Below are 24,843 nucleotides of genomic sequence, written 5' to 3' on the forward strand. Positions count from 1 at the left end.
AAAAAAAAAAAACAAACAAAAAAAACAAACAAACATCCATGTATTTGTGTTCATATGTAATCCTACTAAAACTACTACTAAAACTACTACTACTACTACTACTACTACTACTACTACTACTACAACAACAACGTTATAAAATGTACTTAGTATAATAAAACAATGCTGCTTCTTCCCTAGATGATTTCATTTTGGAAGGAGCAGAAGTTGTGGACTGTGGCATAATAAAAGCTCTGCTGTTTTCGCGCCGCGTCGTGCTTGTCTTTCATTAGCAACAGCTTTAGCACTCGTTTTACTTCAATAGCATTCAGTCTTAGGGGTGGTTCACACAGAATGTGTTTTTCCTTCCAACGTGCTACTTCTCTACTGTTTTTCAATATAAACATGTGCTTGATGGACTTGTGCGACTGTTACTCTTGTGTTGCACATCTTTTGAAGTGTTGTGCACATGAACACCATGTTTTTTTCCAGATGCGGTGTGAAGTTAATAGAACTTTTACTTTCATATTCAGTGCAGCTCATTACTGTCAGCTCCATAGCAGTGGCCCAACCAGAAGAGCTCGGAGGCGGAGCAACCTTTGCAAGTTTCTGTTTACAGGTGCTCTGTGATTGCATACCCACGTGATTTATGCTGTGCTTATTTTTAAACCATTCTGAACCATTGTGTCTCGCGTTTTTAGAAGCAAAGATGTGTTCGGTGTGGATGAGCTCGATTTCTACAGTCCCACAGGATTTAATGAAGACAACAATTCCTATGATTTCACACATCTTTTTGTAGTGGTAAAAATGACCTTCTGTGCCTTTTAATGCATGTATTTAACCTTGCATTTTAAATTGATTGTGTGCGTTTACCTGGTGGAGCGGACCATGCGAGCTAGCAGTGTTCTCTTTTCCTCCAGGCTGAACTGCATGACTCCAGGACGCTCAAACTTCTGTCTGATCCACTGACACTGGTCTAGGTCATTGATGAACATGAACTCGACCCCAATATGCTGGCAATACGCCATCTGGAGGAGCAAAGGCAAAAAATAAACACACTTGTTAAAAAAAAAAATTATAAAACTTGACATAATTCAAACGCTAAATCATAATTACAATTTTAAATAATCAAATAAAATAAAACATTTTTTAAAAGAAGAATATTTCACTCATCTGTTGATCTTACTTTAATGCTTATTATTAAATAAAATAATTTACACACATTTAAAACATTTAAAGTCATTAAAGGGCTAGTTCACCCAAAAATGGAAATTCTGTTATTAATTACAGGACCTCACCTTGTTCAAATCCCCTGAGACCTTTCTAAATGTTAACGACACATTTTTCACAAAGTTGTGTATATTTGTGTTTGTTACAAACTCAAATAAATCAATATCAAAAATAAATATCAATTTGAGTTAAATCAATGTTTAAAATACTTGCCAGAATGTATGAATCTGACATTTAATTTCAAAGCAGAGAATGTGCACCATTGCAATATTTGGAAGTTATGTTTTTTTTTAAAGAAAGAGTTGCTATTGGAGCATAGCGGATCACATGTTTAAGTTAAGTTGAGTGTATGACCATTGCATTATGGGTCAAACTAACATGGTGGCAGAAAGTAGCTAACAAAATAGAGCCTGACTAGGAGTTCATGAATCTGCATAGTCTAAAGGCCATCACACACCAGATGCGCCACTCAGCGCTGCGACACAGCGCGCACATGACAGCTGAAAGTATCGCACACCAGACGCTCACATTTGCATGATATTTTAAACTTAACTATTCAGATGGACAGTGTCCCAAGTCGTGGCTGGGAGCCACCGACAGCCGCCGACTTGCGGCACCAGTGTGTGTACCCTGATAGAAACCTATGTTTAAAATTCTAAAATGTATGGCGCTGCGTGGCGCGCTGCTGAGCGGCACTTCTACCATGCGACCTGCTTAAGAGGGCGTACATTGTTTAAGTTTGTTACATTTTGTGTATAGTGTTGTTTTATGTCAGTTTACATGAACAATGTTACGTGTAAAGACTGATGTTACTGGATTCGGAGATGTCATACATGTTCATATGCATACCAGCGGACATTTAAATGAGAGACTGTGAAAAGGACTCTGAGAAATGCATATTTTAAATGTTATGAGCTTTATTTCTTGTAGCTTTCATGTTGTCTGCTGAAAAGAGAGTGAGAAAGAGAGAAACAAAAAAACAGCAAAGACATCAGTATGACACCTGGCAAATCATTTTTTTAGACTAGTGCAGCTACAACCTTCATTCATCTTTGGAACAGAAATTAAAATATTTTAGATGAAATTCAAGGCAAGGCAAGTTTATTAAAATAGCACATTTCATTCACAATGGTAATTCAAAGTGCTTTACATTAACAAGGAATAAAAGAGATAAGTATAAAAAATAAAGAATAAAAATTATTAAAAACATAACAGATTAAAATGTGTTAAAAAAGAATGAAATAGAAAAGAAAGACACAATAGTGTGATCTGTCAGACGTAGCACAATGCTCATTCAGAACAGACGTGCTTTCAATCTTGATTTGAATGTGTCTAATGTTGGAGCACATCTGATCATTTCTGGAAGCTGATTATAGCAGTGAGGGGTGCAGTAGCTGAAGGCCAATTCACCCTGCTTTGACTGAACTCTTGGAATTTCTAATTTACTTCTTGATCCTAAAGATCTGAGTGATCTGTTAGGTTTGTTTTCAGTGAGCATATCTGTAATGTATTGAGGTCCTAGACCATTTGATGATTTATAGACAAGTAATAATACTTTAAAAAATCTATTCTGAATGTAACTGGGAGCCAGTGTAAAGACCTGAGGACAGGTGTGATGTGCTCTGATTTCCTGGTCAGAATCCTGGCCACAGCGTTCTGGATGAGTTGCAAATGTCTGTCATTTTGTAAGACCAGTGAGGAGGCCATTACAGTAATCCACTTTGCTGCTGATAAAAGCATGAACAAGTTTCTGTAAGTCTTTACTGAACAAAGCATCTAATTCTTGCAATGTTTTTGAGATGATAGTATTGTATGCTGATTTGACATGGCTATTGAAACTATGACTCCAGAATCACACCAAGCATCTTGACCTTATTTTTTGTTGTTTGACCCTTAGAGCCAAGGTATGTATTCACCTTGAGAACCTCATCTCTGTTCCCAAACACAAAGACTTCAGTTTTCTCTTTGTTTAACTGAAAAAAAAAGTTGGCACATCCAACTGTTAATTTCATCAATGCATTGGCAGAGGGTGTCAATGGGGCTGTAGTCATTAGACAGTAAGTCTATGTAGATCTGAGTGTCATCAGCATAGCTGTGGTAGGAGATTTGGTTCTCTCATTATTTGGCTCAGTGGAAGCATCTAGTGCCAAACCTGAACCTTGTGAAACTCTACATGTCATAGGATGTCCACCTTGACCTTTGGTCACCTATACTGACATAGTAACCTCTTCTTCAAGGTAAGATCTGAACCATTTGAGGACCAATTCAATTCAAAAGATCTCTGTCCCTTCATAAACAGTAACAGTCCAGAGACATTTAAAGTCCAGAAAAGAAACCAAAAACATTGTCAAGACATTCCATGTGACTTCAGTGGTTCTGAAATCAGTAAACATACGAAGCTCAAAGAACACTTTTATACACACACACAAAGAATAATAATGTAAATAGGATTTTGTTCAACTACGTTCGCTCCTGTGTCAGGTTGTCAGGGTGCACATTTACTACAGGCAATATGACAGCAGCACAATATGCAAGCATCCTATTGCCCTATTGAAAGGCAAACTTGTGTTTAACATTGTTTGCAACACAAAGATTTTTTTATTGGAGTTTTATTGGAAAATATGATGACAATGTTCATGGTGTTTAACGTTTTAGGATTATTGCTCCACCTGGAGGATGAGAGAGCTCTTGGATTTAATCTAAAATATCTTAACTTGTTCTCCAGGGATGAATGAAGGTCTTGGAGGAATGGAACAACATGAAGGTGTGCATTAATAACAGAATTTAAATGTTTAGGTGAATTTAACCCATTAAGCTCAATAGTTCTTTTTGTCCTGACTTACCTCTAAGCGACGGATGATTTCCCTGAGGGGCAGAGCACTCTCGTCACCTCCGATAAAGGTGGTGGTGGGCAAGCGGAACACTTTATCCAGATCAGACTCTTCCAGCCCATAGAAACCTGACAGTCAAACATACAACAAGTCCAGCCCAACCCAGAGAGAAGGGCAAGGTGGAGAGCGGGGAGGAGAGGGGGACGGGTAAACAGAAAAAGACAAGAAACACCATGGATGCCAATGAGTGCGAAGAAGGGATGCAGGGGAATAAAATCCAAATGTAGAGACAGGGATGGGATGACAAGGAGAGAGAGAGAGGGAAAATGTTTGAGTTAGTGAGGGGTGGGTAGAGTGATGACAATGATGGCATGCATAAACACAGTGGATTAGAGTGTTATGGAAACACAATAAATACATAAATAGCATGATGCATGTTATAACAGTGACACGACAAAGCAGACGATAAATGAAAAAGACATCATCATGTATCAAGTAGTTAGTTATTTGATGACAATTGAGAAAGAGAGAGAGAGAGAGAGAGCGATAAATGCAAGAGGCAAAAGAGAGGTGGTTGGAAAATTGATAGAGAGGTGGAGAATTTTGGGGGTTAACAAATTTAAAAAAGAAAAAAAGAAAAAAAAGAGGGTTAACACTAAGAGCCTTATTATTGTCAATATAGTACATAATAATGCAAGTATCATTGTTGTCATAAATGAATTCAGAATAAAAGTGCCTTTTTTCAACTGATGGCTTGGTTTAGTACAGTACGGTACAGCATGGTTTGGTATTGGGCTTGTGTTTCCACTGCCAACATTACCCTTTTGGTAGGCGTTTTGAACTGCTGTTCGATTATGGCGTGTTTCCACTGAGTGGTTCGGCACAGTATGGGTCGGTACGCTTTTATGGACATTTCCACAAAAGGTGTCCAAAACAAAAGGTGTACAAAACCATGTCAAAAGGTACCAAAAAGCAAACCATACCATACAACTTTTTGGGTACCCTTTCCAAAGGGTACCTAGTACACGTCGTTTCACTCTGTGGCCATCTTTGAAACGCCTATCGAGCAGTATGCTCGGGCATTCTGTTTGAATGGGGAAACATCAAATTCTTCAAAACTACTTGCCAAGTTTAAGATTACATTTCATACTACGAATAACCAATAAAGTTTAACAACAACTGTCTATTTAGTTTCATTTCTAAATTTTCATATCACACAAAATCTGCAGAACTCATGTCTGGTCCAAGCACCTCCCCCGGAGAATTGTCATTCTATAGCGATCGTTGATTGGCTCCTGTACTAGAAGGTGGGGCTTCATTCGCCATATAGACAGTTACACAAAAGTATCCGAGTGACATGTCTTGTGTATTCTATAGTCTTTAGTACAACAAAGGGTATCAAAAGGCGGAGCTAGATGAGCAGCTGAATGCTATTGGTTTACAGGAGAAACATCACTAGCGCGTGTACAAGCCAGGAGAATGAAAACAAAGACAGGGCCATTTTTAAATACACAGCCGAAACATTACACTATTATAATTTATACATCTAACAATGAGCCATGGTCGGCCCGAGCTCAAACAAATCTTGCCTTAATCAAAAGCAGCCACAAAGAAGAGCAGAATCTGTGTGTCCTATTGTCATTTTACGAGGCCGTCTAAAGCACAAGCGGTTTCACTTTCTCAACTGAGCTTGCATGCATGTCTATATTTGAAATAGTAAGTGCTTATGTGAACTTCAAGTGAGCATGACGTTGATTACAACTTTCTGTTGAACACCATGGGCACCAAAAGGGCTCCAGTGCTACCCTTTGGCAGTGGAGACACAAGTCTGATAAAGGTGACCTGTACCAAACCGTACCGTACTGTACTGTACCACTCAGTGGAAACAAGGCATTAACATCCTTCTCAGCTGTTCGCATTAATTTTCTTTTGCAACCTAAAGTTGCAACACTTTAGACAGAACATGTGAATAGCCTCATAAACAACAATGGAGGAAAATGAGGTGGCATGTGGTGGCTTGTCACAAGAAGATGACAACAAGCTTTTTTGACCATGGTTCATTGCTGCACCGCACCATCATAGTATTATTATGGTATCATGTCTGTGTTGTCACTCCCTTGTCTTGTTGCACATGCAAGTGACAATTCTCAGTAAACTAATAGTGTTTAGCAGCTCATCAAGCTGCTCCCTATTAGTATTGTGCTAGGCACCCTTACTTAAAAGTGCCACAAAAGTGGTATATGTATATATAATATGTATCTTACTGTACTGTACTGAACTGTTCCACTCAGTGGAATTAGACCATAATAAGTAAACAAGCGCATATATTTATATATTTGGAATGTGAGCTAATGACTTGACCAGAAAACAAAAATGTAATGGTATTACATTATTTTATTATGTTTATTCAATCAGCATCCAATGCTCTTTCAATGTCAAGACAAAATTTACATTTCATATTTCCCATTAAATATAAATATGTATAAAATATTAAAGGTCCCGTGAAATTTAAATAAATTTCAGATATAAATTTTTTTTACATACTTCAGTTTCTCATTAAATCTTGACCAATCAAATGCTCTCTACAATCTGACATATCCAACCCCCTTCAAGACACTTCTCATTTGCATTTCATTTGATGCCCTTGAGCTCAAAGCAGGTAGGTATCGCTGCAGTCCGGAGACCTCCAAGTGGGAGGGACTTAAACCACAAGTTGGTTGGGTTTAGGTGGTGTAGGTAGAGCAGATATTAATAAAACACATCAGGTTACTGTGAAGTTGGGTTTAGAGTTAGGGTAGGTAGGGCAGGGCTATTAATCGAAAAGTATTTGAAATCGACATTCAGAACCTATAATCAATCAAAATTTTCCAGGACGATTTTTTCAATAACTTTGTCTACGAGTCACGTGACCCCGCTCTGTTAAAGGCTGTGGTTGATTTGTACTTTTGCAGCCACTTTGCGCCCATATCTGATCTCTGGTCAAGTAGGACGATGGACTCATTCTTGAGCCTTATGTTGCACTACATTGATGATGATCGGTAGCTGCACCAGAGATGCCTTTAGACAGCATATAAAATTAGTCAGTGAACTATAAGGGCCAAACAATTAAAATAATCGTACATTAATCGTAATCGAGTTAAAATGTTCAATTACTCAAGATTTAGATTTTAGGCCAAATTGCCTAGCCCTAGGGGTAGGTGTAGACATTTATAAAGCACAATATTGGACTCTGCGTTATGTACAAGACATTAAATAAATAAAAATTCCAGGTTTGTACGACCCACTTGGAGCTCAAGTCCTACTCCCTTGGAGCTGGCTCCGACCTCCGTTTATACCCTTCTCGCTCAAAGACGCTCACTGGCAGAGCTGCGATAAAACTAAAAATGCTATTGGCTGTTTTTTTAAAAGGGGAGGTGCTACTCTTTGTATCATAGATCACAGGACCTTTAAAAGTACAGCAAAAGTGCCATTCTAAAACAGCTAGAATTGTATATAAACTAGTGTATTACTGTATCACTTAAGACTAATAAATTATCCAATATCCCTAACAAAAGGATGATATTAAAATAAGAGAGAGAAAAAAAAAAACTACATCAATTAAGCACAAGTTTCAATAAACCTTTAAAAGTAAATCAGAAAACTGATCAAAAACATGTCCAATAGATATTTAATCAATCAATCAAATCAGATATTCTTCACCTTTTGAAACACACACACACACACACACACACACACACACACACACACACGCACACACACGCACACACACGCACACACACGCACACACACGCACACACACGCACACACACACACGCACACACACGCGCACACACACACACACACGCACACACACACACACACACACACACACCTTCAAATAAACCAGGCAAATAGATTCTAATAGATTCTACCATGACCCAAAATAGCAATACTAATCCAAACAACATGCCAGTTGGCCATTTTAGTCTCTGAAGTTTTACTCTTTGAACACTAGACCTTATTTAGATGAATGGCTAGTTATTTGGGTCATATTAACTTTAAAGGTAATTTCATAAATGAACAGAGGGAAAATGAGGGTTTACTGAGGCTTATACAGTACCTGCAAAAAGCTGTACAGAGGTACCGATCAATCGGTGCACATGAAAACTGACCTGCCAGTGTTGATTATGTTGTTTTACAAGGAGTGAAAAAGATGCAGCCATGCACTCAAACTGTCGTGTTAAAGAGAGAGAACAAACTAAAGTTGACCAGGGTGTTAGTAAGAACACCAAGCAAGCAAGATGAACACAGAGAGAAAGAGGAAGAGCAAAAGGAGAGAATGTGAAATTGTTTTAGGTGTATGTGTACCTTGCATTCCTAACATTGTGGGGACCAAACATCCTCAAGTTTGGTCCCCACAAGGAAAATGGCTTATAAAAAGCACACAGAAGTATTTTGATAACGTAGAAATGATAAATGTTTCCTGTGAGCGTTGGTGCAGAATGATAAAATATACAGTCTGTACTTTATAAACATCATTACATATATACGAGAGGTCTCGATAAAGACAGCTGTACAAGTGTGAGTGTGTGGTAGAGAATGGAGAAGCTGATATGGAAAGTGTTGTGTAAAGTTGTGTGTTCTGGGCGACTTTACCAAAATATTTTCAATAAACACACAGATTTCATTATTTGCCACATAAAGCTTCCCTTCACCACATTTGCAGCTAGAGGACAGCAAAGCCTCCAAAGCACAACTCTCCAAAAAAAAGCCAGACTTTTAGCAGAAGCATTCCTAAGTAATGTCCACATACACATCTCATTTGAAAAAGAATCACTTTTTAATTATTTTTGTGTATTTTAATACATTTCAACAGCAAAACAAAGTTCTCATATGCCAGACTGTCCATTACAACAAACTCACTTTGTGTCGTCTGTTTAATTTACAGTATACGGAGAAAAAGCAAAAATCAAAATGGAAAAAGCTTCATCATGTTAGCAAATAGTTATCAGATCGCATATACAGCGGGGTAAAATAAGTATTGAACATGTCACTATTTTCCTCAGAAAACATATTTCTATATGTGCCGTTGACGTAGTTGCCGTTGACGAATTAGTTTACAAATGAAGTTATGCATAATAAAAGGAAATGACACAGGGAAAAAGTATTGAACACATGAAGAAAGGGAGGTGTAGAAAGGCAAGGAAAGCCCAGACAGCAGCTGAAATCTCCCAGTAGTTCTTCAGCAACCCTCTGCCCTTCCTCAGTGTAAATTAATATTACCTGCTTCAGTCCAACAGGGTGGACATTTTCAGCAAGACAATGATCTAAAACAACCAAGAAAACTCAAATGCTTTCAGAGAAAGAAAATCAAGCTGTAGAATGGCCAAGCCAATCACCTGACTTGAATCCAATAGAAAATACAAAATAAAGCTCAAATTTGATAGACGAGATCGACAGAACTATCAAGATTTCTGTTGAAGTCTGTGAAAAAAAATAAAATCACACCTGAGAAATGCATGTGACTTCATTCTCCATATGAGAGGTGTCTTTAAGCTGCCATCAGCAAAAAGGCCTTTTATCTAAACTATTAAACACGTTTCAGTAGTTTAGTACTGTCTCCTTGTCCATGTATATCCACTGTTGTTACACAACTCATTTTTCAGATTTTTTTTTGTTTTGTTTTATGTTTGTATTGTTTGAGTTTTTACCAAAATCTGGTTCAATTGCATGTCAACAGCCCCTTTAGAAATATTATTACCAAGAATAAACATGATGTGTTAAATACTTATTTTCTCAACATGCTATATGTCTGGACATTAAAGAAGTCTAAGAGTATTCATGTAGACTGCTGAGCCATTCAGCATCAGAATAACAAAAAAGCAAATACATATGTGCTAGCACTCACATCACAGGCAACGGAAATCAGAATCGCTTTGGCTTTTTATTGAATTGAACCACTGCGAACACAATGCTGTGCAAAACGGGCATCATACACATCACACTTATCATTTGGCCAGCTGTTTAGAGCACATCAATTACCCTTTTCCCAGTTACAGATTTGAGAATTTTCAGCAAAGTGAAATTCAGACTCTGTAAAGTAAAGAATAGAGATGTACATTCATGTAAAATGGTCACAAATTACAGAGCATTTGAAGCATAAATTAGGGCTGCACGATAATGTGAAAAACATTGTAATATTTTGTTTTATGCAATATATATATATATATATATATATATATATATATATATATATATATATATATATATATATATATATATATATATATATATATATATATATATATATATATATATATATATATATATATATATAGCGACATACATAGAATTTCTAAAGATGACTAATTTTACATTGATTGGGATGATTTTTTACAAAAGTGCATCTGCATCAAATATAGAAAATTAAATCAACAAATTATAAAGCATAGATGAAAACTCTTTCATAGATGAATAAACAGAGCTTTACAATTTTATATAGTTGAGTCTAACAGTAGTGAGGTACAAAAATTCAATCATCAAATCTAAAATAAAACTTCATTGTATGAATAATTAAACCCAATTAATCTTTATTTGGATGATTTTATTATTTGGACGTGTTTTAAAGACTTATGGTTGTAAGATTTTAAGCAAATTTTGGGCACAAGAATCTTTCACACTATGAGATTAAAGTTAAACTGTGCAATGACTCCGCAAATCATGTGTTCTGAACGGTGGTTCCTGGTTAATTATAAATTCCAACTTCACATTGCAGATCCTGCGATCTGATTATTGGAGACTTGCACATTGCAACGACATATTGTGCAGCCCTAGTATAAATTGTTATAATGGTCCAATAAAACCAACAAAAACAGCAGTAGTTGGTCATTAAATTGGATCATATGTGCCATCATAACAATTATATCACCATCATGCGGTTTTATGTGGCGTGTAATCCAACTGGTGACTTAGCTATGAACATCTGTTTTTTTTAAACATGCTGGCATAAACATATAGTTATTTTCTTACACGCAGATCTAGCTATATCGACAACTAGCAATTTTTTTGAGCAAAGCAAAATTATTCTCTATTGAGTGGACATTTTGGCTAACAGAGCTAGCTACAGTATTATTTGTACCAGACACCTACATACAAATTACTTATTACAGACAGCATTAAAATTCAATCCTCAAAATTCAATATTTCCCCTGATTGTCATAGATTTCTATCAGGGTACGCACACCGGTGCCACTGTCTGCGGCACCCAGCTATGACTCAGGACACTGTTCATATTTCTGCCGAGCCACAGAGCACCATCTGAATAGTTTCATATTAAAAAAACATTTGAATGTGCGCGTCTGGTGTGCAATACTTCCAGCTGTCATGTGTGTGCCATGTCACGGAGACCACATCCGGAGTGCGACCCCCTTATCGTGGCACTCCGAGGCGCCCAGCTACGACTCAGGACACGGTTCATATTTCTGTCATGACACAGAGCGCCATCTGAATAGTTTCATTTTAAATAACATGTGAACGTCTGATGCGTGATACTTACAACTGTCATGTGCGCGTCGTGTTGTGGCGCTGAGCAACGCATCTGGTGTGCGACCCCCTTTACAAATATACTGTACAAAGCAGATGCACCGATTGACGATGCACCCTGCCACACAGCGCCATGTATTTGAGAATTCTAAACATAGATTTCTATCCAGGTACGCACTCCGGCTTCTGCAAGTTGGCGGTTCACTGTTCATATTTCTCCCGCGCCACAGAGTAAATAGTTTCATATTAAATAACATTCGAATGTGCGCCTCTGGTGTGCTATCATGTACGCGTCGTGTCGCATCCGGATGTGCGACTTTCTTAAGAATAGGTGACAAGAGCACTGCAATTATTTCTCCTTTAAAAGAGCATACAACCCAATAGCTTTTCGTACCCGTTCTATGCTCTAAATTGAATTTGATTTGCAGGAGCTTAGAGAGCATATCAATGGCTAGTTCTTTGATGTTGGCTTGCACATTCACAACAATTACACTGTCACCATTAAGCCTTTAAATCTTATGCTTTCAATTGGCATGTGAACTTTTTCCCAGATAGAAAAGCTATTTAAATTTTAAGTGGCTTCCGTTGTACTATTGTTAAACTACTCTACAAAGACAACATGTTGAAGATAATATAATTAAGCTACTCCATTGACATTTGCTTTTTTGTTTGAATGAATGAATTTAATTACATAAACTGACTAGGTTGTGAGGACATGAAAATATAAATGTTGTAATCAAAGTAAAACTCAGTAATTTTATTTTTAGAAATTAAGACAAAATATAAAGGGTAACAGCCTATGTAAGACTAAAATTGAACAAATACCTAATTTTTCTTTCTTATTTCAACAACTTTATTAAACATGGACCTTTCATTAAAAAAAATCTTATTTCTGCTACATTCTTACTTTGTAAATGTAACCTATTGATTTAAATTGTAGGGAAACTGGGTGGTTAGGAAAATTATATTGGTCACACATTATGGACACCCATTTACGTGAATATATCTCTATCACTATATATAGAGAAAAGAACACGATTAATGGCTGTCTATATAGTTAAACATGCATATTTAAAAAGTTAAAATTCACACACTGACATTTAACACTAACCAATAACAGAATTTGTCCCATGCACACTTTTGCCCTTGTTTAGAGAGTAGGAATAAACAAGCTTTAGATAACCAAACGACACCTTTTTTTCCCTCAAAGATTCAAGGAAAAACTGTAGAAAAATATAATGCACAAATCAATGTCGCTACCACAAAATCAACTAGAAATGCACTCAAAAAGCAACTACAACTATTTGCAGCTACTAATACATAGCTTTAAAGCAAGAGGCAAAGAGTTGTTTGCCATGAAAGCCTACCTCCAATGGTTAGAGCGCTTAGACGCTTCTTGACATGTGTAAGGTCTAGAGAGCCAGTAGTATGGGGAGAGAAAAAAAAATCCACTAGAAGTTAGTAAGTGAATCCCAGAGTCGGTGCCATAAAGAGAGATCAAACATTAAGTTACAGCACTAAATTGAATTTTTGAAATATGGACAGTTACTCACTGATGTGAACCATACATCTTGTTATGGATTCCAGATAAAACACAACTTTTCTTTACTTAAATCACACCAGGCATCAAACCAAGCAGTTCCTTAATGCTAAAAAAAATACAATCACAACTTAAAGCCCATGACACATCACAGCCTCCAAGTGTTTAAAGCTTTAATTATGCCCTATACACTGCAAAGCCGCATCAAGTTTGGCCAATGAGATGCTGAACATGTCCACTGAAGCGTTGTTTGTGCTGCAGAAACACAAGGGCTGTTCTAAAAATCCAACTGTTGAAGCTTTATAAAAAAAAATAATAATAAAAAAAACCGCTGAGCGAACACATGCTCTGCACATTGCTGCATTGTGGGTGTTTTAAAAATGTGGCACTTCTATTGACAACAACAGTTCTGCAGTGCAAAAACGATTCAGGAATTAATATGATAAAAAAAATGACAGTGCATTTTGGAAAGATACTATAAATTAGTAGATCTACTCCTGGAGTAGCTTGTGCATAGAATACAGAGGATTGAATGGACCATTGGGAATAACCAGATATTCGTAGCCACTGTCCTGTCACTAATACACTTCACACATCCTGATGAGGTTATATGCACACCAGGGATATGTGTCTCTGAATTGAGGGTGATGCCTCAATTGAATCTCGATGGACTGCCAATGATACAATAAATTGTGTATAAAGAAGCTATTGATAAAATATGTTATATCTTCACCCCATCATGATGCACTAAAATACGATTTCAATAAGATGCAATGGAATTTTTATTTATTTATTTTTTACTGTCAGGCTAAACTGTCTTGTTCCAAAGTCCCTTTAAGGCAAGTCATTTCATTCGGCAGCCATCTTTGAAATACCTCTCGGGCAGTATGCTCAGGCATTCTATTTGAATGGGGAAACATCAAACTCCCCAAAATTGCTTGTCAGGCTTACGATTAGATTACATATTAGGAATCAACAATAAAATTTCTTAACCTTTAACTCAAACAAATTCTGCAGAAATTTACGTCTGGTTTGAGCCCCTCCCCCGGAGACTCATCAGTCTATAGGGATTGATGATTGGCTCCGGTACCAGAAGGCGGGGCTTCATTCCAAAATTGACTGTTACACTTTTCAGACTTGGACTTTCAGCATGCACTGGGAAGGTTTGCTGTAGAGTGTGTTGCAGCGTCTTGAAAAACAGCACATCCAAGTCTAAGTCCAAGGCCATGGTGCTGAACCAGAAAACAAGCAGCTTGCCATCTCCTGGTTGGATGAGAGCTCTTTCCCCAGGTGGAGGAATTATCTTAGGGTTTTGTTCATGAGTGGGAAAAAGATGGAACATGAGACTGACAGGCAGATTGGCGCAGCAGCAATGCTGCCATTATACCGGTGCACTGTGATCTAGAAGGAGCCGAATCAAAAGGAGACCCTGAGGAACAATCAGGATACACCGGAGAGACATTGTCTCTTGGATTTTCTGGGAGCTGGGGGAAAGTGGAGAGGGAATTCCCTCCAGAGACAGCTGCCCCTGCAACCCCACACAGATAAGTGTCAGACAATGGATGGATGGAGGTTTGTGTGGTCGAATTTATCCTAATATTTTGTGGAACATACCTTGAGGATTTACAGTGTGAAGATCAATGACTATGATGATATATTCCTGATTATTTTAATCATTGTACTGTCCTTCATTATACCTTCTGTTTTAACTTAATTCAGATAGTAGATGTTATGTTATGTAGTCGTAGATGCTTTTAAACAGTTCCATTAAAAACTGTGAAAAAAATATGAGACCCTCAGTAATTCATTTTACAGTGATAGGTATAATATACAGTGTATTTAAGTAGTGAAATTAATCACTGCACCTAACGCATTCAAATGGCTGATTTATTAAGAATTAAAGCATCAATCATTGAATCAGTGGCACGCTCAACCACAGACTTATTCAGGGATGTTTCAAGTTTGCTAACTATGGTCCCAAGTACCACTGAACTGTTCACAACTTGTGTTCAAAGTTGCTTTTGCGACCACACCCCAATAACAAAACATTGCTGTGTGTTGCTCAGAGACCCACAAAAGTTTTCTGTGGCTTTGTTTGTAACTACTTGCATTCCTTATCATCAAAAAACATAAAAAGAGTGAGATCAAGCAATCTTTGGCGCCCACAACAGCTTTGGTGTTGGGACTGTGGACACAGTCATCAAAACAGTCCCATATTTTATGGTGGATGAAAAGAAACACTGCAAGTAGTACAGGGTGTCACGTCAGTCACTCAGGTGAAAAGCATCTGTAAGCCAGTTCGGAGCAGATTCAAGTGCAGCCTACATTTTATAATAGCATATCCTGGATCTTAGTCTTTTTCAAGCTGTGCATTACACTTTTCACAATAAATCCAAACATTATTAAATCAGATTTTTTTCTGTCAATACACAAGTTTATATTTAATGTACAAGCCTCAGCTATGAGCTCCCATTACCACACATAGTGAGAACGTAACATTATACGAGGTGATGGATCTCCCAAACACTGTACGCAGATGCTGCATTGTTATTAGTTTTACCAGTATTATCAATTAAATGCATTCTCAACTATATATATATTTCCATAACCTTTCCAAAATGCCCTGAAACAAGCCTGTTACTTGCATTTTTCCAGGTTTTTTTACGACCATACAAACCTTGAAGTTAGAAAAAAAGGATGCTTACTTTACAACTACAACTGTATTCAGTGCTTTGTTTTCTTAATTGAAACACACCATTTACACACCCTATCATCTAGTGCCGGACCATGGTGGATATATGTACAAATGTAACATGACATGACAAGCCTAACCTACGCAGCAAGAATCTTTTAGCAAAGCTTAAGCAAAGAAGAAAATGGTAAGTAGTATGCATGTGAATGCAGGGTCAACTTATATGATAGTCAAGCCAAGTCTCTAGAAAGACAGGTTCAAGTTGAACAGAGCAAGATCTTTCAAGACTTCTAGACAGCTCAAGCATCATACTGTAAGGAAAGGGCTTAAACAGCCAATACTGGATTGATGGACAGGCTTTGCCTTTTTGTGAAAACTAAGTACAATGCTGGTGCCCTTTATCACAGCAAATCCAGAATTACAGTATTCAGTCTAAAACAAATCTGTACTTGCTTTCCAGGAAAGTTGGAATGTCTCAAATTGAACGTCAGTTTTTTTACTTCAATTATGAAGGTGGTGTTGCCATTCAAACCACAAACTGTCATGGAAAGCAGTTACGACTACCCATGTAAAGACTGGCAGACATTCACAATTCCTCACCGAGTTTATCCGATGATGTAATAATGTCGGTGGGAACGCATGAATCCAGATCAGCATCCATGATCCCAAGAGGGTCCAGCTGAGCCACATGGTGACCACGTATCTACAGGAGACAAGAGGTCCCCCCACAAAAAGGGAGCCAAACGCAAAACCACCCACAGGAAAAAGATGTAGAAGGGGCAGAAAGAGGCAACAGAGGAGGAAATGCAGAATAAGAAGGTTGAGATGTTGTGGAAGTGTGATCGTAGATGAAGTGTCGGGTGTTGAGGAGGGGTTGAAAGACGGGGTAAGAGGAAGTGAGAGAAAGAGGGACAGATAAAGGGAAGGGGGAAAGCAACAATCACACAAAACAGGCTCATTAATGGCGGTCTGTTGAGCTGTGGGGGAAAGAAAACATTTCTCACCAACATGCTGGAACCCAGTAGCTACTGGGGCCTCGTCAAAATTTACACAACTGATGCCAAGTGGGTCAAGGTTTGCATTGTGATGCCCCATTACCTGAAAACAAGGCAACAGCAGTCACAAGACATGAGGAGTTCACCAAGCAGATCCTAGGTTCTTATGACTGTTAAATGATGCAACCAAAATGAGGTTTTGCACAATTTAGTATCTTAAACCAAATGGATCTATAAGCTAGAGGTTGACCAATATATTGGTTTCGTGGTCTTTGTATAACAGCAACCTAAAGAGGTGAAATACAACCTGACAGACTCTGAATCAGTTGAAATTTTGCTTTTGTCCATACGCAGGGTTACTGTGGATTGCAATTACCCAGTCTTGATCCCAGCTCAGTGTGGGTTGGGTGTAGTTGAACCAGTAAGTTACACGTGGGGGTTTGTCCCGGATGAGAGTGAGGTTTAGGGGGCTGAGTGTAACAGGCCAGCTAGCGAAGTGCTGTGCTTGTAAACCTCACTCATCTGAAATCAGCCTCCTCCTTAGACTCCCATACTAACTCCCATACAAAGAATCCTAGGTTAGATCCCAGTGCAGTGTGGGTTGGGTGCAGAAGGGCGTTACATTAACTCTTTAATAAGTTTGAAATTTCACATGAAAAGGTTTTGTTCGTACTGATTTTAGAAATTAAGTAATTAATATATAATCTGCCAGACATTTCCACCTTTTATTAATGTTATAGACACAATCCAATACTGGCCAACCTCTGCTGTCTGCTTAGTGAATATTCTTCTCCTGTGACCTCAAAAATCTATCTTCTAAAAATTATCTTTTTTTTTTTTAACTAAAATGACAGTAAATACAAATCTCTTACCTTGGTAAAGTTTTAAGTTGCAAACTGGTTAAAGGCAGCACTGAGATATCAACTTCAAGATGATCATTTAAGAAAATTCACAGAACTTTTAAATATCTTTGTGTGTACCTGATAGGCCCTGATAAGGGACTGAACTGCCAGATGGTCTTCCACCAGCTTCTCTACATTCGGCTGCGCCCCCACGAGTGACTGGGCCTGAGCAAGTCCAGCCAGACTCACACCCAATGGAGGAGGACTCTGGTAAGCTGTACCTGGAGGGGCACCAGCATTTGCATTCCTGAAGAAAATGTCCCAAGACTGCAAAACAGAAAGGGAGCCAGAACTTAGATTTACCCTCACAATAAGTAAATAATAATAATAATAATAATAATAATAACAACAATAACAACAACAATAAAAACAACATAAATAGGGCTGCACGATATTGAATTATCCATTGTGATTTTTTTATTCTCTGATACATATTGCGATATGAATACAATTTCACTATACGGGTTGAATGAATTTTTGCAAAGAATTTATAATTTTAGATTGATTGGGATCATTCTGTAGGGGAGTGCATAAAATATGATAAACTATCTTAAAGAAAAATATGCAAATTACTGTTTTGCGAAGAGTCGAAATGTATTCAGGTATACAGTAATTGAATAATTAAATGTAAAATGATACTACATAGTCTTTGTTTTAGAAACAATAAAATTTAATGAAATGGCAATTTTTAAAAGTTATAAATAGTGCATTTTCTTAAGCCTGAATGCTTTTAAAACCCTCACATAGTCACAGGCCTCAAAAATCAATAGCAAAATGATCAATTATAGTCCAGACTCAACACTGCGTATCCTGCGATGTGACTATTCCGAATGAACACATAGCAATATTGATGAAGTCAATGTTTCCAGGTTTCTTCAAACGATCTTCTTTTGTGTTTAACAGAAGAAAGAATTTCAAACTGATTTGAAACAAATAAGGGCAGCGTAAATTATGACAGAATTTTTATTGATTCCCCCTACCAATGCATAACAGCAGGTGCAGAACCTGTTCTTTATTATGTGTGTCCATAGACTGACTTATGACAGCTAGGTCTCGCCGGTAGCTGTCCTGAGCTCAGCATATACATTTCTTACAATTATCAGATAATATGCTGTGTGCACTTATTGTGCTCACAAAACATTTAAGTGGCCTCCATTTCCCCAAGTAAGTGAAAATTCTTCAACAGTCATCTGAAACGTTGTAATACTGCATTATGCCTGGATTTCATAAATAGCCTTGCATGTACTAATTCAGACTATATTTGAAGTATTCGAAAGTAATTAACGTTTTTTTTCCCTGTAGTAAAACATCAAAAGAATAATGCTTAGTGTAATGAAGTATTAAGCATTTCTCCCAAAGTAAAGCCAATTTAAGCAAATTACTAGGAGGCATCAGTAGCTCCACCCACGCCCTGCTGCTTTGCCTATTTTTGGTTACCCATGGTCGCTAAAATGGCGACGGTTGGCCACACCCACTTGTAGCTTCATTTGCGCTCTTCAGAAACCTATAGGTGACGTCACAGATACTACGTTCGAATTTTTTTGTCAATGCAATCTCCTCATGCCTCTTCCTAAGCCTGCAGCACAAGCCATCACAGGAAATACATTTGAATTTTAGCAAAAGATGACGTGTGTTCTGAATGTTTTAATCGCACCGCCTAGGGTCATTATCACACTGGTGTGATCGTATGCATGAAAGGATTAAAGTATAAAACATCTGACATGTCAACAACATCATCTGCAGAGTGATTAGTTTCATTTGTCGGGAACATTACAAGTCAAGATTCGGCTTGTCTGGGTACTGAAAAAGCAGACATGCCATTTATGAACTGCTGAATGAGATTTAAAGATCTTAAGTGTGCAGCAGTGAGCCTTGCATACTTACGGACTAGTTTCCACACTAAAAATTATTTGAGCTTAATAGGGTAAAATTATTTATTCTGTTTTGTTCCTTTGTGGAAACACAAACAACAAAAAATGTATTCAGTCAATTGATTCAGGCAATATTTAACCTTTTTTTTTTAAATCAGATTAGCTGACCAGAAAGTAATATATAAATGGATAAATTATACAGTTAAAGCAAGGAATATTCTGTTATTAATATAACAGTGCAAGGAATTTTCCACAGTATTTCCGCTAATATTTTTTCTTTTGGAAAAAAGTTAAAGCTAGGGCTGCACGATTCTGGCAAAAATGTGAATAATTTTTTTTTGCTTAATATCAAGATCACGATTCTTTCTCACAATTTTGTAAAATGTAAAATAAAGGTTAATATGATTAGCCAACATATGGTAAAACAACAATATTAGGCCTGTGTGTAGGTATACTGTTGCTTAAAATGCTAAATTTTGTAGTCATTATGGTGGACTTGAACAGACTTTCAATATGTCCTGTTTGTTAATTCACAGGAAAAATGATGACACCAGAATACTATTCATAATTGTAAAATTGAATTATGATGTTTAAGACATGTGCTTGTCATCTGTTATTGACAACATTAATAGACCATTTGTTTTCAAAGGTAAAATTAGAATTTTGTCATTATCAGATTCCTTCTTGCATTATATTCAACATTATATATAGGCTAGGGTTGTTATACTGACAGTAAACATTTATTTTCGTGCAAAACACTTGTGTTCGCTATGAAAGAAAAAACATATCAAATGTTAGTCGTAATCATAACTGTAAATTGCGATATGATCATTTAAATGATGTGCGCACAGGTTTCACTTTCACTTCTGAGTGCGGCTCATGGCTGCCGTCACTGTTATAAAAAACACATACATGCAAATCAAACGATCGCTCTGTGCAACAAACTAAATGTTATTTACAACTTTATTACCTGTTATCCACAGTCTATGCAGCTTCTGTTCACTAAAGTAGGCATTATAGACGGGCACGTTCTCGGCAATGTTGACAGATTGGGCGGTATTGAATTTATTTTTGCGGGTAAAAAAATTACATAGGCGGGAGGGGGAGCTTGAGCTCCTCCTTCCTATAAGCTGTTTTAATGCGTACACCCACCCCACCCTTAACCCCAATCCTCAGTGACATCACTCGTAGAAGTAGTGCAAGGAAGGAGGAGCTGGAGCTCAAGCTCCCCCTTGCTGGAGCTCAGCTCTGCCCAAGTGGCTCTGCAGTGAGCACCACTTGGGCTGTTTTGCAACAGAGTGGCGGCCAGCCCAGGTCTTCATTTATAAACCTGTTATGATCCCCCAAAGAGGTGCCATAGCCCCCGTTCTCCACATACAAACGCTAACAACAGTTGCGATCTGCCAATGAGACAACAGATTTTTGCGGTGCTTTTTAGTTTTCAGCGGGTTTTAGGCTGGAAACAGTCCTCTACATCTGGCAACACTGGCATTTGGAAGTAAACAAACAGCTGGTGGTCAGCTCACGTGTGATTTCGTGGCCGCGAATACATCATTACATGAAGACAGAAATGACATTTTTGGGTAAATTATACCTTATAAATACAGTATGCAACACTTTTGAAGGTGTCAATGTTGCTGTGAAGATTTGTGGGACTGCCTTGCTTCTCTCCTGACCTTGAAAATGTAATTGGCTGAATCGTAGAAAAAGCTTAATTAAGATCGTGTGTAGGGTCAAATCGAGATCGTGATCTTTTTTCGATTAATCGTGCAGCCCTAGTTAAAGCTCAATTATAAATTCATTAACAGAGTTTCTTACACCCTTGCATCTGAAAAAGATTTCCAGAAACTCCTCTGATCTTTGTTTTAACTGCAAAAAATGCAAAGGAACTTTCCTTCACTGTTTTTGCTTTTGTGACAAAATCATCTCTTTCTGGAAGAAAATACATCATTTTTTACAAGGACTCTTTAAGATAAAATTCAGCTTTTCTCTAGAATTGCATTTGTTATAAGGTGGAGTAGATAATGTGTTGGACTCCCACACCAAACATTTGTTTTTAATTTTGGTCTATCCCGCAAAGAAATGTATACTTTTATTGTGGTCATCTCCTCAGGTACCCTTCTTTTAACATGTGGTTGTCTCACGCATGTGTAATATTTCCACTTGAGAAACTCACCTATGATATACATCAAGTCAAATGACTTCTGGCAGCTATGGACACCTTTTTGGCGTTACATCAATAATTTCTCCTGATTTTCTATTCTATGGTATATATTTTTTTGCTCCTAGCTTGACTATTATCCTGTTTACTTGTTTGTATATTTCCCCCTTTTTTTTCTTTTTTTCTTCCCCACTGTATGACCGAGACTGTATTTGTATGTGCTGACGCATCAAAATAACCGACGACTAATAAATTTATTTTTTTTTTAAAGTTAACACTTTATTTTGATGGTCAAAAAAAGCAAACTGAAATTAAACGTTTCAATTTAAATGGTGTCAATTAATCAGATTTAGTTTCAAATGTACATACTGTCACCCGAAGGGTAGAAAACTTTGGTGAGCAAATCAAGGCAAAAGCAGATTCTGCTTGACTATTGTATTCAGCATTGAACTCCACTGTGTTATAAATGTGATTACGCTTTTAATCACAACAATTATAATTAAAACAGTTATACTGCATTAGTTAATATGATTTAAAGTAATGTTTTTTTTTATTATTCAACATTATAAAATAAATGAACAAAATTACCCATGGCAGCTTTATTATAAAACTGTTTAGTATATTTATCTTTGGCCCGGTGCTATTAATGATATTTGGTTTTAGCCCTTCATACAAAAAAGTTTGGGCATCCCTGGTATAAAGTAAAATGATGTGATGTGTTTGTTCCTTTGTGCTTTCCCAGTGATGGGTTGCAGCTGGAAGGGCATTCGCTGCGTAAAAACATATGCTGGATAAGTTGGTAGTTCATTCCGCTGTGGCAACCCCAGATTAATAAAGGGACTAAGCCGAAAAGAAAACATATGAATGAATGTTCCTTTGTGCAATACACAAACAACAAGAACAACCAAAACAAGTTCATCAATAACTGAAACAGTATTGTTTAGAAAGCAGATATCCAAATAAAGGTATCAGTATCTATTTTGGACATTCATTAACTATGCCCATCTTAGAGCTGCAAGACATTACTTCGATAACTGATTAATCTATTGATTATTTGAATGATAAATCTATTAATCATTGATCATTTCAATGGCTAATCAGTAGGTATTGGATGATTACGCTGTTAAAAGTTCTACCTTGTATTTATTGCACAGAATGGCATTTTTAGCTTTTAGTTTTGTGAAACTTTCCCTTACTCCATACTAGTTTAAAAACCATTTACACTCATAATTCAACACTGATTCATTCAAGAGGGTGGATTACACTCTGGTGTTAAACTGGGGTAGTTTTCAAATCATAATATTGCAGGCCCTTACATTAGGTCATGTGATTAAATGAAAACTTGACAACAAGAATGTTTGTTGACAAAATGTTGTTTGACAAGCCGTTTCAGCCCTAGCCCAGTCCAACCTGATTATGAACATTCATTCTTTGGAACAGTTTTTTTTCTTTTCTTGTGAGCTGGTAGAATTACTTGCACAAGATGTATGTGGAAAGAGTTTTTGTACAGTAAAACTATGCATAGTTGTGATTTCAGGTTGCCTGTGCCATTATTTAATGAATAAAAAGGCACAGTCCAGCAAACACAAGTCTGCCTTCTGCTTTCTAGTACTGCTCCAATCTTGAGAAACTTTAGTGTTTGATTAAGGTTGTTTGACTAACCTTTGTTTGATTAAGGTTGGAGCAAAACTGTGCAGGACTAAACTTGCACGCCTGTGTTGTTTGTAGATTACACATACTTTATCATAATTGCAAATTGTGTGCCTGACTCCAGATCTAATTCATTTTTAATCAATTATTGGTATAAATCAGCTCATTGTGCTGCCTGTAATGACAAATTAGTGTTACTTTTGCTTTTTTATATATGTATCGTCTTATGACTACACTGTTTTGAATTTTAATCCAAACTATTTAGCCGTTTACTGCACTTATATCCCCTATAGCAGCTAAAAATGTAAAGTCTCACACATTCCCAAGAAATCTTCCATGTTGAAAAGGAAGGTGAGTAACTAAATGATTTTTATAGAGCAATAATAATTATTGATATGGGTTTTAAAATTCAGTTCAGACATAACAATTACTTGAGTAACTGCGGTCTCAGTAAGGTAAATATATGGTCATTTATGCATCACATGGCTAAAGGTAGGTAGGATCTTGACTTATGTTAGTTAAGAGAAATGAGGTTTTTAGAATTTATTTGTTGTTATGTTGATATAACATCAAAAATGTAGGTTTATGGACGCAACGATTAACCGATTTCACCATCACCTTGCTTTAATTCGTCACGATTAATCGTTAAGGCTTCTCAACACCGCGTTTCTGCACAGAACAAAACTGCTGCGGCTAAACAAAGTTATGCCAACTGTGCGTTAGTTTAAAGTTGAGCTTGTACACAGAGGCTGATACACACACGCACACTATGGATTAACTACTGTATGGCTGAGGCTATTAAGTAAGGGCAGTTCACGTATTGCATTTTTTGTGCACAAGTTCATTACTTCCAATGGAGGTGCGTGGTTTGCTCGCGCATATTTATGGCAAGCACTTATGGCTCCTAAACTCTGGAATAGCCTTCCTGATAATGTCCGAAGCTCAGACACACTCTTGCAGTTCAAAACTAGATTAAAGACCTATCTTTTTAGTAAAGCATACACTTAATGCATCACATAACGGTGTGATACATGAATGTGCTCCACACAGGTTTCTGCATCTTGTTTGTATACACCATGAACAGCAGCTACGCTATTTATTCTTTTTATTCTCTATTTTCACCTGGAGATACTCATCCCAAGGCCTTCAGACTATGCTGCGCCACCGATGTGATCCAAGACCAGCGACAAGATGATCCCAAGGTTTCCATATCCTGGACAAGGCTGTATCCTGAGCAGCTGATGTGGTGGTCATGGAGAAGTGGAGAGCATGAGACTGATTCCTGTGATACTCCAGGGACAGACGAGTCTCGCTGACGTCCAGCTTCTCTGGCGCCTAGACTGCAGCTCTGCACAAGACGTTTGGCCATAGGAGAAATGGTCATGCCCAACTGAGCCTGGTTTCTCTCAAGGTTTTTTAATTCTTCACTTTCACCAATTGGTGAAGTTTTTTCCTTGCCGCTGTTGCCACT

General features: G+C 37.4%; 1 protein-coding gene across 3 annotated transcripts in view; it reads right to left on the bottom strand.

The window, feature by feature from the left end:
* Positions 1-24,843, bottom strand: part of ogdha (oxoglutarate dehydrogenase a) — a 58,095-nt gene that overhangs the window by 19,758 nt on the left and 13,494 nt on the right. Inside the window, exons 3-8 of one of the 3 annotated variants that reach the window (XM_056463231.1) lie at positions 17,769-17,957; positions 16,394-16,496; positions 12,929-12,973; positions 10,062-10,112; positions 4,053-4,168; positions 853-1,007 (exon numbers count right to left, since the gene is read on the bottom strand). In XM_056463231.1, coding sequence (XP_056319206.1) covers positions 853-1,007; positions 4,053-4,168; positions 10,062-10,112; positions 12,929-12,973; positions 16,394-16,496; positions 17,769-17,957 — 659 coding nt within the window. Of the gene's footprint in view, positions 1-852; positions 1,008-4,052; positions 4,169-10,061; positions 10,113-12,928; positions 12,974-16,393; positions 16,497-16,797; positions 16,892-17,768; positions 17,958-24,843 lie in introns of all 3 variants that reach the window. The other 2 variants (XM_056463232.1, XM_056463233.1) reach the window with 2 other exon arrangements.

This window comes from Danio aesculapii, chromosome 8 (assembly GCF_903798145.1).
Source record: "Danio aesculapii chromosome 8, fDanAes4.1, whole genome shotgun sequence".
NCBI lineage: Eukaryota > Metazoa > Chordata > Actinopteri > Cypriniformes > Danionidae > Danio > Danio aesculapii.